We start from the raw sequence: 13,724 nt of genomic DNA, 5'->3' as shown, positions 1-13,724 counted from the left end.
TGAGGTGAAATAATGAAATAAGACAACCTTAAAAAATGGGAAGGTTTATTTAGATAGTACATACATTTGTATATTTAAAACAAAGCAATTGATAAGCTACATTTCTTCCCTCTATGCCCATCCACCCCCTCATGAGAAGCCACCCATATAAAGACAAGCTATAAAATCAGCAGATAAAAATGCCCCATGTTAGCTGGTTTCAGGAAGGAGATGGCCAGAGGTGTGGGGAGCAGCTTTATCTCTGGAAAGTTGGTAGAAACCTTTCCATCCCTGGCCCCCAATATACTTTCTTTTTTAACTGACAAGAAGGCACTGTCGACAAAACATTCTACCCACACACACAAAACTCCCTCCCCACAAAATTGTAGGCCATTCCTGGCCGTTGTGGTGCCTTCTGGCTGGGTTAGAACTACAAATCCCAGCATCCCAGCCAATGGGCTATGACCTCTGGAAATTACACCCCGACCAATCTGAAGGGGACCAGGCCTAGGTAATAAGAGCCAAGGCTTCACTGAGGAATGTACTTGACAAAAGGGTTATCATCAGCCCCTCCCTGTAAGAAGTAGATGAAGGCCAGGAAGGCAGCCAGCAGCCCAAACAACAGGAGTTGGAGCCAGAGTGGGAGGTATCGCTTGGTTTCTGCACTGCTCCCCACAGCCTTCTCCGCTGCCTGGGCCTGGCGTTCTGGATGTATGGCACGGCGGGGCTGCACCTGCAGCGAAGACAAGCCAGATGATTTCCGTTGGAAAACGCTCTGGTAGGAACTGCTGTCTCTGCAAACATAAACCCAAAACAGAAATGTAAGGGCAGATGCCAGCATTTTCTTTAGCTAGTGCTCAAGGCATGTCCAATCCTTCTTGGCCCCGTGGCCAGTTAAATGTCCCTGATACAATCTATGCTAAAACTTGGTTCTTAAGGTATGAAGAAATGTCCTACATAAATTTTAATAAGCTCCTGGAGACTCTCTTTAGTACAGTCCACATGATGGTCTTCTTTTTCACTGTAATATAATTTTCTGGCAGAAGAAGAAATAGCTATCATAATATAAACACACAGTCAACTCTAGAAGTCCAATGGTCCTAATGTAGGCCTGCTCATATTTAGGTCTGCTGCTAAAAATGACAGTACTTGCTTTCTTTCTTCTACTGGAAGATTCTGTCATCTACAAGAATTGTTATAGGCAGGTATAATGACTGGTATGTGTAAATGACCTTGGGAGGCAGAAGGAAGAGAAGCAGCCTAGATAATGATCTGCTAAATGAAATTTGAGCCTGATGGAGCAGAGGGGGCATCTCAGAAGATTGATGTCAGCCTTTGAGGCAGTGCAGACAAGAAGCACACCCAGGAGTACCAGCTCTACATTTATTGTAAGGTTATATTAACAGATCTTTCAAGCCTGAAAGTACTCCCATTCCTTACTTTTTCTCTCCTGAAAAGGAGGAGGGTCCCTTCTGAGATACTGTCACCATACCTCCTCCTTCAGGCTCAAATTTTATCAAACTATTGTCTAGGCTGCAGCTTTTCCTCCTGCCTCCCAAGGTCGTTTCCACATACCATTACAGCAGGGCATTCAGCCCCTTCTGCTCCCACCTCAGAGGGAGGAATTCATTGCATTCCCATAGGGGATCAATTTGCCTACTTACACACACCTAGGTACCCACTTGCCTCCACATAGCTTTTAATTATTTTAATTATATTAAGTGAAGAAAGAGTGACGTTGTCTTTTTGATTTACAAGAATCCCTCGGGCACCCCACAGGCATTCTTAGCAAACAGGAAGACAAGATAGCCGTGGTCCATTGCTTCGTCCCCAGTTGCAGCTGCCCGGGTCAGAGAAAGATCAGCAGGGATAGAGAACACGCTGGATGATTAAAAGGGAGAGTCAGAGAGCAGCTTCACTCCTTTTGCCTTCTGGGAAACGGGTGTCCTGTGACTGGCCTTGCCCACTGTGGCAATGTGGCAATGTAAGTCCTCAACTTACAACAGTTCACTTAGTGACTGTTCAAAGTTACAACGGCACTGAAAAAGGTTGCCTACCCCTGCCTTATACCATTTCAAACAAATGGTTGTCCAATCTAGTTCTTAGAAACTTCCAGTGTTGGAGCATTCACAACTTCTGGAAGCAGGTTGTTCCACTGATTAATTGTTCTAACTGTCAAGATATTTCTTAGTTCTAGGTTGCTTCTCTCTTTAGTTAGTTTCCACCTGTTGCTTCTTGGCCTGCCTTCAGGTGCTTTGGAGAATAGCTTGACTGTTCAAAGTTACAATGTCATTGAAAAAAGTGACATGACTTTTTCACAGTTATGATCTTTGTAGTATCCCCATGATCACGTGATCACAATTCAGATGCTTGGCAACTGGTTCATATTTATGACTTGCTGTGTCCCAAGGTCATGTGATCACCTTTTGCAACCTTCTGACAAGTCAATGGGGAAGCTAGATTCACTTAACCACCAGGTTATTAACTTATCAACTGCAGTGATTCACTTAAGAACTGAGGCAAGAACAATCATATAATAGGGCAAAACTCACTTAACAAATGTCTCACTTAACAACATAAAGTTTGGGCTCAATTGCAGTCGTAAGTTGAGGACGTGTATTTTTTTGTATTCTACTATACTGAAAAAAAACCAGAATTCACTATTTTTTCCTTTTTTACCTCTTTCTGCGCTGTCTCTTTAATATTCTGCGCTGTCTCTTTAATAACATTTCTCAGTTTTTGTTTTTATTTGTATGTTATAATAAACTTTAAGAAAAATCTAAAAAAAATTTCTTCACTGCCTAACCTTAGCATAAAAACCTTCACTGCTCTGGTTCCGTCAAAATGTGCAGGAACTGCAACTTCCAACACTGACAGCCAGCAACTATTCTGCGAATTGCAGCCCTGGCATATCAAGATGGAACCAAATTGGGGAAATCCGTCTCAGCTGATGGGAGTTTTAGCATCAACCTTTCTTTAGAACCAGAAATATTTGGCAACCTGAGAGGACTCCCTATTATAGATAAGGCTGAGCAGCATTTCCAATTCAAGGTCTACAAATTATTTTGGTGCATAGGGGCATGTGGACACAGGACTTCTTAAGGCAACTTTTTCAGCATCACCTGGCTACCCTCAAGGTCATCAAATCATGCATTTACTGAAGGAACCACAGAAAGGCATCTAGTCACAAAGCAAGCTAACAACCCATTCCACTAGGCGTTCTTGGGAATATTCTTTCTTACTGATGCCTCGGCACTGACCCTACTTACCTCTCAGCTGGCCTATCCTTCTCACTGGAAGAGTAGGGATATGGCTCGGCAATCTGAAAGGAAGTATGGACAGTAGTGAGTGTACACTTCACTTATAACTATTGTTGACCAACCCTTTGAAATTACAACAGTAGTGAAAAAAGTGGCTTATGACCGGCCCTCTCACTTATGACCATTGCAGCCCTGTCACATGATCAAAATTTGGCTGCTTGGCAACCAGCATGTATTAGCAACAGTCATGTGATCATCATTTGTGACCTTCCCAGCAGGCTTATGATAAGCAAAATCATAAGGAAACTGGATTTGCTTCATGATCACATGATTCACTTAACTGCAGTAGAATAGAATAGAATAGAATAGAATAGAATAGAATAGAATAGAATAGAATAGAATAGAATAGAATAGAATAGAATAGAATAGAATAGAATAGAATAGAATAGAATAGAATAGAATAGAACCTTGGAGGTCTTCTTGTACAGCTCCCTGCTCAAGCAGGAGGACCTATACCATCTCAGACAAGTGACTGTCCAGCCTCTTTTTAAAAATCTACAGTGATGGTGCGCCCATGATTTCTGGAGGAAAGCTGTTCCACTGGTAAATTGTCCTCACTGTCAGGAAGTTTCTGCTTAATTCCAAATTGCTTCTCTCTTTGATCAGTTTCCAATCGTTGTTTCTTGTCCTTCCCTCCGGTTCTTTGGAGAATAACATGATCCCCTCTACTTTGTGGCAGCCCTCAAATACTGGAACACTGCTATCATGTCTCCCCCATTTCTTCTTTTGCTTAACAGCTGTGGCAAAAAGTTCATAAAATTGGATGCAGCTCACTTGACAATTGCCTTCTTAGCAACAGACACTCTGGTCCCAACTGTAGTTGTAAGTCAAACGCTAGCTATACAGAGTTGTAAGGAGAGATCTTTCCTTGATTGTTTCGGATGTAACCCCACCTGGATAGTTTTCTTGTTCTGTCTAGGTATGTGTGATGGAATGGAGAACAGTGGGGGAAGAGTTTGGCCAGCACAGAGCTTTTCCAGAGACAGAGCAGGATTAAAAGACTAGACAACCCAAGCTGGAAGGGGAAGTGGGGGAAAGAGGGTCAAGGTAGCCAGTCCCTAAAATCTCTCAAGCTAGATCTAGTAGAAGTTTATAACTTTAGTTTGGCAATGTTCTCTCTATTAGGTGTAGTGAGCGCCTGTTACTCATCCCAGCTTCTGCCAACCTAGCAGTTTGAAAGCACGTAAAAAATGCAAGTAGAAAAATAGGGACCACTACGGTGGGAAGGTAACAGTGTTCCGTGCGCCTTTGACATCTAGTCATGCTGGCCACATGACCATGGAGACGTCCTCGGACAAGGGCTGACTCTTCGGCTTTGAAACGGAGATGAGCACCGGCCCCTAGAGTCAGAAACGACTAGCATGCATGTGCGGGGGAACCTTTACTTTTACCTTTTAAGTAACAGATTGGATTCAAGCGCCAGGGAAATCAGGAGATCCAGGTAGGTTCTACAAGAATCTGACCGACTAGCGGTCAAGGAAAATGAGTGGGAGATAAGAAAGGCATTCAAGGTGGGCTGGACTTAGATCTACTCGTGATGTATGACACATATGACCCCTCCCTCAGGCTCAGCCTGGTCATCTCCTACAACTAGACTTCTCAGTGTTGTCTTTGGGCTTGACAGCATGTGAGGAACAACTTACTGGCTGGCGGCCGCTCACTGTCCCTGGAAATGTTGTATGGCTGAATAAAGATGAGTAATTCCGAATGGAAGGTCTGGAGGGCTCAGAAGTGTTGACATCCATATCTGACATAAGAGAGAGAGACAAGTCTATCAAAGACTCTGATGGCATGGCATATGATTTTTGTTATGTATGAATACAAAAACAATAATAAAGGCTGAAGATCAGATTTCTCTGACTGGGTGTTCTCTGGATGGGTGTTTTTTTGTTCCCAGATTTCTCAGCAATTATCAGTTTGACCAAATGTTATGGTTCCAATCTTATAGGGGTTGTGGATTTTCAAAGCCCATTTTTTCACTCTCATTTTTCTTCCTACCTTCTGATACATATGACGAATGCTCTTCATGGTGGGGCAAATTGTAATTATAACTCAGATATGACTTGGTGGCACTGGGATCTAGGAAATCACAGGAAAAAAATTACTTGAAGCAAAAGCTCTTCCTGTTTCTGGCACATATGTATTAGTATTTATAGTAAAAAGCAAGTTAAGCTATTTAAGCTGAGAACATGTTGCAGAAGGGACAGACAGTACCTGCAAATGGTTTTGGATCCGTTTGGCATTCTGTTGCATACAATACAACACAATTATAGGTAATACGAATTTCACAATAGTAATTGGGACCAACCAATGCAGTTGTAAAGCATAACATCATATGACCATGCTGCTTAGCAAAGAAATCCCAGAACTTCTCATTGCTATTGTTAAAGGAATCACTTCAGGTTGTTAAACAAGGACATCACACGGCCACTATTTGCTATCGTCTGCTGGCTTCTCCATTGATTTTGTTTGTAGGAAGCCAGCAAAGAAGGTCACAAATGGTGATCATAAGTCCAAAGACCAGTCATAACCATCATTTGTTCAGAACCATCCTAAGTTTGAATAGTCATTGAACAAGTGGTCATTAATCAAGGACCATCTGTCCTTCCTGTAATAATACAACATTCCAGAAATTCTGACTTTTAAAAAAATAAATAACTTTCATCGTAATTACCAAAGCAACACTTAATATAAACATAACGATGAGTAGTACCTGTTTACGATGTAGAGTACTAATTTTGGCAGTGTCAGTGCCAACAAAGACACAGTTAACCTTGATGCCAAAATGTCCTAGAAGCGCAAAGATCAACCTTATGGGACAAATACAACATTGACTGCACATAGTCTGATTTTAAAATAAAATCCCATCAACCTATTTAAGATTTTAGGCACAACCGAGCAAGGTTTATATAGAAATCCCTGTTTTGGGGGTTGAGTTCCAAATATGAATAAAGCATATTAACTATGTCATTTTTGGGTGAGAGAATATATACATTTCTCTAGTTATAAAGAAAAACCAGTAAAATATATCTTCTTCCCAAATGAAAAACTCCCAGCTTTTCAATATCCTCATCCCATGTCCATAACCCATAATCCATCTTCCTTCAGTCAAAGACTCTCCTCTCACACCTACCTTCATCTCTGTACTCAGAATAGTATTCCTTTCTTGGGTCATATTCTTTGACGTAAGTTCTTGTGGAGCCAAGAGCTGCAGGGCAGAATGAATTAAAAGGTATTTAAATTTGATCCAGCCTTAATAGGAAATCAGTACCTGGGTCACCTTGTCTAAGCTGGGAAACTAAAAAAAGGTTGGGTCTGTTTAGTATTATTACAACATACCTGGGTTGTAAACTGTAGACTGCAAAGTTGTAAAACACACTCCAAACAAAGCAATGGAAAACTATTTCCCTACTGTTGTCATGAAGACAGCATGGATATGCCAACATAGTCAACCCAAATGTTGATCTCAACTCAAAGGAGACTTTCCCTTTTTAACTTGGATTGTCCATTCCTTAGAGCACCAAAAACACACATGCCATTGCCCTAATTTTCACCTGTTTGCTTGTTTCTTGGATTGCTTATCCTTCTAACGTCTTTTGATTCATAGACCATGTCTGTCTTTTACTCCTATCTTAGCAATTCACTCCACTCACCTTCTCGTCCATAGCTGAAGTCTTCATTCTTTCGTGGACTCACAAAGGTCTCTTTTACGTAGCTTTGGCTGGTGGCTGGCTCTGTGTGGATAAGAAAAGAGGTTAGTGCCTGGCAAGGAGACCTTTCTCCACTTGGGTCAGTTTCTTCTTACCTGTGTGGGACACAGATCCTCCATGCAAAGGATATTGAATCCGCTCTGTCTCATATTCGTAGATTTTCTTTTCATAAAGTTTCCGGGTAGATCCTGGGGAATGGAAATCAGGTTGGGGTTATATCTAAGCAGGGAATGATATACAACCCTTCAGCCTCCTCATGTTTTTTCTACTCTTCTACTAATACTTCCTAGGTATTCCCAAATACTTTTTTATTGATTTTGCTTCAAAGTCTTGCCAACTCCCAAAGGACAGCTCATTGCACAACCTGTTCTACATATCGTTCAACAAGGACGTAAATCTGTGGTGAAAACACACCCAAAGCCACAAGATAAATGTGGGTTGGATATTTCACAGGAAAGCAATTCCTGGTTAGGTGCAGCATTCCCTTTAACCATTTTAAGACTCTTCTGACTTTTCTTCTTCTTAAAGAGCCAGAAGACTCAACTAACATTATTCACATTTGTTATTTATGGATCTTCCTCCCTCACCCGTGAGAGCAGAGAGGCAGAATTTTATCCCCGTCTGCTCCATCACTTCAGACAATTCACTGTGAAATTAGTAAATTAGTGAAAAACCTTCCTGTTTTGAAAACTGGAGAAAGGCAAATAGAATCTTCTCTTATATGCTGGTCTCTTCTGCTGCAAAAGCCAGATTCAGAATTTTTATGAGCCAAAAAGTATCCTTGCCTTTCAGTGCTGTGCTGAAGGGAGGGCCTGGCTATGCTCCAAAAAGCGAAAGGATCCAGAGTAAAATAAGTGATTAGAGGAAAATGAACTTGATTTAATGATACTAAAACAATTAAAATTAATTAAAGGTAATCTTACATCTAATATTCAGTATTTTAGTTCCAGTTCATTAAAAATTACATTTTGGCAAGGTGTGGAATGCACATAAAGTTTGGAGAAAAGAAATCACCTTTGCTATAAAACTTCATCTTTTTTTGCTTATTTTGCTTCCTCTCCTAGCTTGTTACTTTCCTACTTCCAAATTCCAAGGCATGTTTACAGGCAGTTCTCAGCTTACAACAGGTTGCTCAGCAATCATTTGATGTTATGAAGGACCCCCAAAAAGGGAGCTATGACCCAGATGCTAAGATTTGGGGCCCCTGACATTCATGGCTGTTTGCAGTACATATCTGTAATCAGGCAGGGTCATGCAGTAACCCACTTTACAACCGTCACAACTTACAGCCAAAATTGCCAGCTCAATCAATTAAGGTTGAAGATTACCTGTACTTATTTTTTCTGCTCTGGGTAAACACATTGTCACAACACATACCAACAAGTGGTCCGTGGGGGATACTGTATTTTTTCAATCGTGCAATAAGTTCCTTGTCGGTCATGCCTTTATACTCATCCATGGTGCTACCTAGAAGATGCAGAATGAAGGTGGGGAGAAATAAGTTGCAGCCAATATCCCTAAATAACAATTAACTGTACAATCGGAAAACACCTACTTTTAAAACTAAATGAAGATCTCTCACACATGGTCACACCAACCACTAAAATACTTTATCTTGAAAGCAAAAGTAGCTTCAATACCAATATTGCTACAGGTTCTCTGCAGTGTATGACTTCAGTAGAAGCACCTGTGCTTTTTCTTTTTTTTTTATGAAGGGGATAAAATGTAATCAAGCTGTTCCTAAACTAGTTACATATGAAAGGAAGAAATGAGATGGGGAAGCAAAACCCAACATAAATAAAGTCAATATTTGGAAGTGACTGTATCTCCCAGAATAGGAAAAGACTACGGACAATGTGCTCTGTTATAACAAGGGGGGCTGAGCAATAACAATAAAGGCAATGTTGCCTCAACAAGAGCTAGTATTTTCAACCCCTTATAGTGTTGGATTAAGTCAGGCAAGACAGTGGTGGGCGGATCTAATTCAGTGCTAGGCAGTTTACTAACATAGCATTGCTAAAGCCTTTAGGAGGGGCACATAATTTCCCAAAGCACATTTGCTGAGTGTGGGAAAAGAGGATTATGTTCTTCCTATTCCTCTTGATGAAAAAATAAAATCAAAGAAATCTATTTGGTGACTCCCTCTGAATCAGGATAACGATATTATCCCATTACACATAACTTACTATGAATGCACCCTTAGGATCACTGTCAGCAACAAATATTTTATCATGTGTACTTATTTTAATCAGGTTTTATTTAATGCCAGTCTGAATTTTTGTGCATCATTTCCTTCTGTACTTATGTGTACAGATTTATTTTATTTATCTGAATTTATTTTTGCTGCCCAAATTCAATACCTGCAAACTTTGGATAATTCTTAGGCAACTAATAATTTCAATCTAGTACATAAAAATATAGGCCTTGATAAATCTTTAAAAAGCAACAAGCTTTTTGCATTTTTGCAAGATTACAACTTTGACAAAAGAAATGGGGGGAGGGTGTCAGAAGAAAAAATATATAAGCCACTCCTTAAGTTTTTCAACAGATTATTTGCCTGAGTATGAATACAGAAAGATTTCTTTTCAGCAACAAAACAGGCTATTTAAACAAATTCCCCTCACCATCTTTATAAGTTAATCAGTTCAGGAATCCAAATAGAACCCATGCATTCTAGATATGTATTACAAAGGATTATGTCTGATTAGAATCCACATGTTGTACAATGTTATTCTGGACCTTTATCCAATTCAAATTCTCCTAAAACCCAACATACGTAAAAAAGATGAAAAGCAAAACTTCAAGTTATGATTGTACTTTAATTAGATTTGTCTGAAATTCTGTCTTCAAGATTCAGGATCTACCACTACAAAGAAGATAAAATGTTTTTATTTAAATGGAAAAACATTCAGAGCTGGGGGCTGAATTAGTATCAGACAGTTTGCAAATTTGTTTTGTCTCAGATGCCTGGGTGTGCCTTGGCTTTCCCTTGAATTCCTCCCCCCCACCCCACCCCATATGAGTTTGGTACATATTTATTCCAAAACAATGAAACGTATTATTACAGTTGCATGCTGTAACATTAGGTAACATTAAAGATTAAGTAACATTAAAAAAATTAGGCAAGCAAATGATAACAGGGAAAGATTGTACTAATTAGGAGTTTCAGTGTGTAATAACCAACAATAGAAATCCTGTGTCCTTTTTAAATCTGGGGAACAATTAAATAGGGAGGAGGGAGAGTTGACCAAGAGAGTCACTTTGGTCTAGTCTAGTGGTTAAGACACCAGTCTAGAAACCAGGAGAGGATGAGTTCTAGTCCCACTTTAAGTATGAAACCCAGCTCTGGATGACTTTGGGCCACTTTCTCTCAGCCGAACTCGTCTCACAAGGTAGCTGTTGTGGGGGAAAAGAGCATTAGATATGCTCAATGCCTTGAGTTATTTATAAAAGAGGGCTGGGTGGGTGAGGGCTTTACCAATCAGCGGCTTGCATGCCTGAATTTTCAGCTGCAGCCTGGATTATGCTATCTTTCCAACTATAAATGTCCGCATTCAACCGAAGTCTAGATTGCGTTGAATTGGAGGAAGCAGATTCCAGCAAAGAAGGAAAAGAAGGAAAGTCAGCCAGCGGGTAACTGAGCTCTGGAGTAAGTTTAGCAGCAGCGGAGGAAAAAGTAACCCCGCCCAAAGCATACTTCAGGGTCAGCTAAGGACCCCGAAAACCTATATATCCCATCAGCCACCACCTGTAGTCCCTTTGCAAGGAAAACAATAGCCTGGCCGCCCTCCAACACCCACCATCCTCTGACAGGACAAGCAAATGCCGAGGGCCAGACGGGCGGCCGTGGAGGAACCGAAGCCTGACAGCTGCCAAACTTTCAAACGCCTGGGCTGCTCCGGGCTCGGCTCTGCCTTGCCGAGGGAGGCTCGGAGGGACGGGAGAGGCGTCTAAAAGGGCCAAACGGGTCCTAGTCCCCTGGACCCTTCGTAGGGGACCCCCCACTCTCTACCAAACGAGAAGCGTGCAGTCGCTGCCCGGGCAAGCTTGGCGTGGGCGATGCCTTCCATGCCCGGATCCATGCCATGCCCGATACCAGGGGTAGGCAACCTCGGCTCTTTTATGACTCATGGACTTCAACTCCCAGAATTCCTGAGTCAGCTATGCTGACTCAGGAATTCTGGGAGTTGAAGTCCATGAGTCATAAAAGAGCCGAGGTTGCCTACCCCTGCCCTATACGGCCCAAACTCTTTGCATAACACGCGGCTTAGACGCTTCTCTCTACTCCCCGCAACGATACGTGCAGTTGCCCAGGGGGCGGAGGGGGGGAAGACGGAGTCCACCCATCTCCACCCTCTCTAGTCCAAACTTCAGGAAACTAGGAAGCGGGGGTGGGTGGGAGAGACGAAGCTGGCTTTGCAACCGAAAGGAAGGGTGGGGCCGGGCAGAAGTTCTCCTGACGGCCGGGCTGCGAGGGAAAGGGGCAGGCAACCCACCCCTCCGCGGGGAAGAGGGCAGGGTGGTGGCAAGGAGGGTAGCGGGGGCTCTTTCCTACCTGCTATTCCGGGCGCCCTGGGCTGGCCCCCGTAAGGGAAGTGAGTCAGGCTTCGGGGCGGGAGGACCCGACAGGCTCTGGATCTCAGAGCCGCGCACACCACCCTCCTCCTCCTCCTCCTCCTCCTCCGGAGCTGCCGGGCGGGTTCGGGGCGGGCTTCCTTTTCTGGCTGGCTGTCGTGAGCGGCCTTCGCGTTTCAGATCTTTTTCACTTCTTGGCACTGACGGCGCAAAAGAACGACGCGCCTTTGCCGCCTCCCAGGCTCAGGAAAGAAGGAAGCAGACGTTACAGGCGGGGCCGAATCCATCTGGTCATAATAGTTAACACCGCCAGATATCAACGTCTGCCTATCCCAGATCCTAAATGCCAAATCCAGGCTAAATACCGGTATCTGGCCGACTGTGTGACCAACCCATAATAACAGAAGTAGAACGTCTGTGGCAAAAGAAAGCAAGGACAGCACCAGTTGTAATGGAATATTCTTTTATTGGCCAAGTGTGATTGGACACACAAGTAATTTGTCTCCGGTGCATAAGCTCTCAGTGTGCATACAAACAACAAAGTCATAATCATAAGAGACCAATAGGAGAAGGTTATCCGAAAGATGAGAAGGAATAGTCATACAAGCCCTACTACATGGGTAAAAATCCTTAGGCATGTCAGTGCTGTGGGAATTAGGTGTTTAGCAGAAGATGGCATGGGGGGGGAAAAAAACTTTGTGTCTAGTTGTTTTGGCATGCAAGGCCCTGCAGTGGCGTCCTGAGGGGAGGAGTTGAAACAGTTCGTTCAGGATGTGAGGGCTATGTAGCTATTTCTCAGCTGTCTTTCTGGCTCTTGCAGTATACAGGTCCTCGGTGGAAGGCATGCTCATTGCAATTGTTTTTTCTCCAGTGCTAATTATCCGTTGGAGTCAGTACCTATCCTGTTTGATTGCTGCACCAAACCAGACAGTTATAGAAGTACACAAAAAAAATTCCTCTGTAGAACTGTATCAATGGCTCCTGGGACAGTCTGAACTTTCTGAGTTGACACAGGAAGAACATTCTTTTAATGATGGTTCTAATATTAGATGTCCATTTCAATAGACAATAATAGGTGTCTTGGGTGCAATTCCAAAATATCTGGAGCACCAGTTGTACACCATTGTCATTGACAAAATCATGAACAGTCAATTGCAAAATACAACTTTACTTGGAACACCTGCTAATATTATTTGATATTATTAAATAACAACATCTGAATATTCCAGGTCCTTGGGAAGGACTCAATAGGTGGACAAATCAACTCTTAACATCTGGTTGACACTGTGACCGACAATAATTAATAACACAATTGACCTGACAATAACTGGATGCAGCCAAATAACACAGAGTTAAAGGAACGATTGAGGCATTTATTTTTGTGTGTGTTTTATTAATTGTGTTTTTATTATTGTTGTTAGCCACCCAGAGTTACAGATAGACCTTACAACCATTTGTTTAGCAACTGTTCAAAGTTACCACACTGATAAAAAAAAGTTTTACATCTGGTTCTCGCATTTACAACCATCACAATATCCCCCCCAGGCGAGTAAACAAAATTCAGGTACTTGACAATTGGCATGTACTTACAATGATGGCAGTGTCCTGCCATCATTGTAAATGCATGTCATGCGAATTGCCATTTGCAATCTTCCTGTCTGGCTTCTGACAAGCAAAGTCAATGGGGGAAGCCAGATTCATTTAATAACCACTTGATTCACTTAACAACTGCAATGATTTGTTTAACCATGGCAAAAAAGGGTTGTAAAATCAGGCACAACTCACTTATAAAGTACCAAGATTTGCAATTGGGATTGGTTCCAAATCTGAACAGAATTGGGGCAAATTGACCCTCTCCTTGCTCAAATGGCTCTGCCTGCCGAATATATTTGCGTGAAGTGGCACTGCTTCAAGAAGGTGGGTGGGTGGGGCTGAGCCTACACTTTTTAGACTTCCTCATAACTGCAACTCAAGATCGGGAGCCCTGCAAAGAATGTAAAATGACTGATGCTGCCAAAAGCGCTGAACTGGTATGTCAAGTAGAACTAGGTACTTGCTCAGAGACCGTCCTCTGTCCCGGTTTGCCTTTTGCTTTTGCTTTTAATCTCTTGGCCTCTTCCTCTTCTTTGAACATTATTTG

At 42.3% G+C, this 13,724-nt stretch overlaps 1 protein-coding gene across 3 annotated transcripts; it reads right to left on the bottom strand.

Moving 5' to 3' along the window:
- Nucleotides 1-28: 28 nt before the first annotated feature.
- Nucleotides 29-11,783, bottom strand: EMD (emerin). 3 transcript variants are annotated; one of them, XM_081317224.1, is made up of 9 exons: nucleotides 11,565-11,783; nucleotides 8,387-8,476; nucleotides 7,105-7,197; nucleotides 6,953-7,033; nucleotides 6,433-6,507; nucleotides 5,298-5,378; nucleotides 4,943-5,046; nucleotides 3,249-3,301; nucleotides 29-773 (listed from the first exon to the last, which is right to left on the bottom strand). In XM_081317224.1, exons 2-9 carry the CDS (start codon nucleotides 8,466-8,468, stop codon nucleotides 509-511), a joined length of 834 nt encoding a protein of 277 aa, XP_081173350.1. In that variant the 5' UTR covers nucleotides 8,469-8,476; nucleotides 11,565-11,783; the 3' UTR covers nucleotides 29-508. The 3 variants fall into 3 exon arrangements, with proteins under 3 accessions (XP_081173350.1, XP_081173351.1, XP_081173349.1); XM_081317225.1 differs by lacking the exon at nucleotides 11,565-11,783 and adding an exon at nucleotides 8,565-8,632 and having other exon boundaries at nucleotides 29-712; XM_081317223.1 differs by lacking the exon at nucleotides 11,565-11,783 and adding an exon at nucleotides 8,565-8,613.
- Nucleotides 11,784-13,724: the final 1,941 nt, after the last annotated feature.

Source organism: Vipera berus (assembly GCF_964194415.1).
Source record: "Vipera berus genome assembly, chromosome: 2".
Classification (NCBI taxonomy): Eukaryota; Metazoa; Chordata; class Lepidosauria; order Squamata; family Viperidae; genus Vipera; species Vipera berus.
The sequence above is the reverse complement of the archived record's forward strand: the minus strand, read 5'-3'. Positions and strand labels throughout refer to the sequence as shown.

Coding starts and splice junctions, on each gene's coding strand:
- EMD (XM_081317223.1), bottom strand. CDS start 8,595: ATGTGTGAGAGATCTTCATTTAGTTTTAAAA. Junction 6,508..6,952: donor CTTCAGCTATGGACGAGAAG/GTGAGTGGAGTG, acceptor TCTGCCCTGCAG/CTCTTGGCTCCACAAGAACT. Junction 774..3,248: donor AAGGATAGGCCAGCTGAGAG/GTAAGTAGGGTC, acceptor TTATGTTTGCAG/AGACAGCAGTTCCTACCAGA.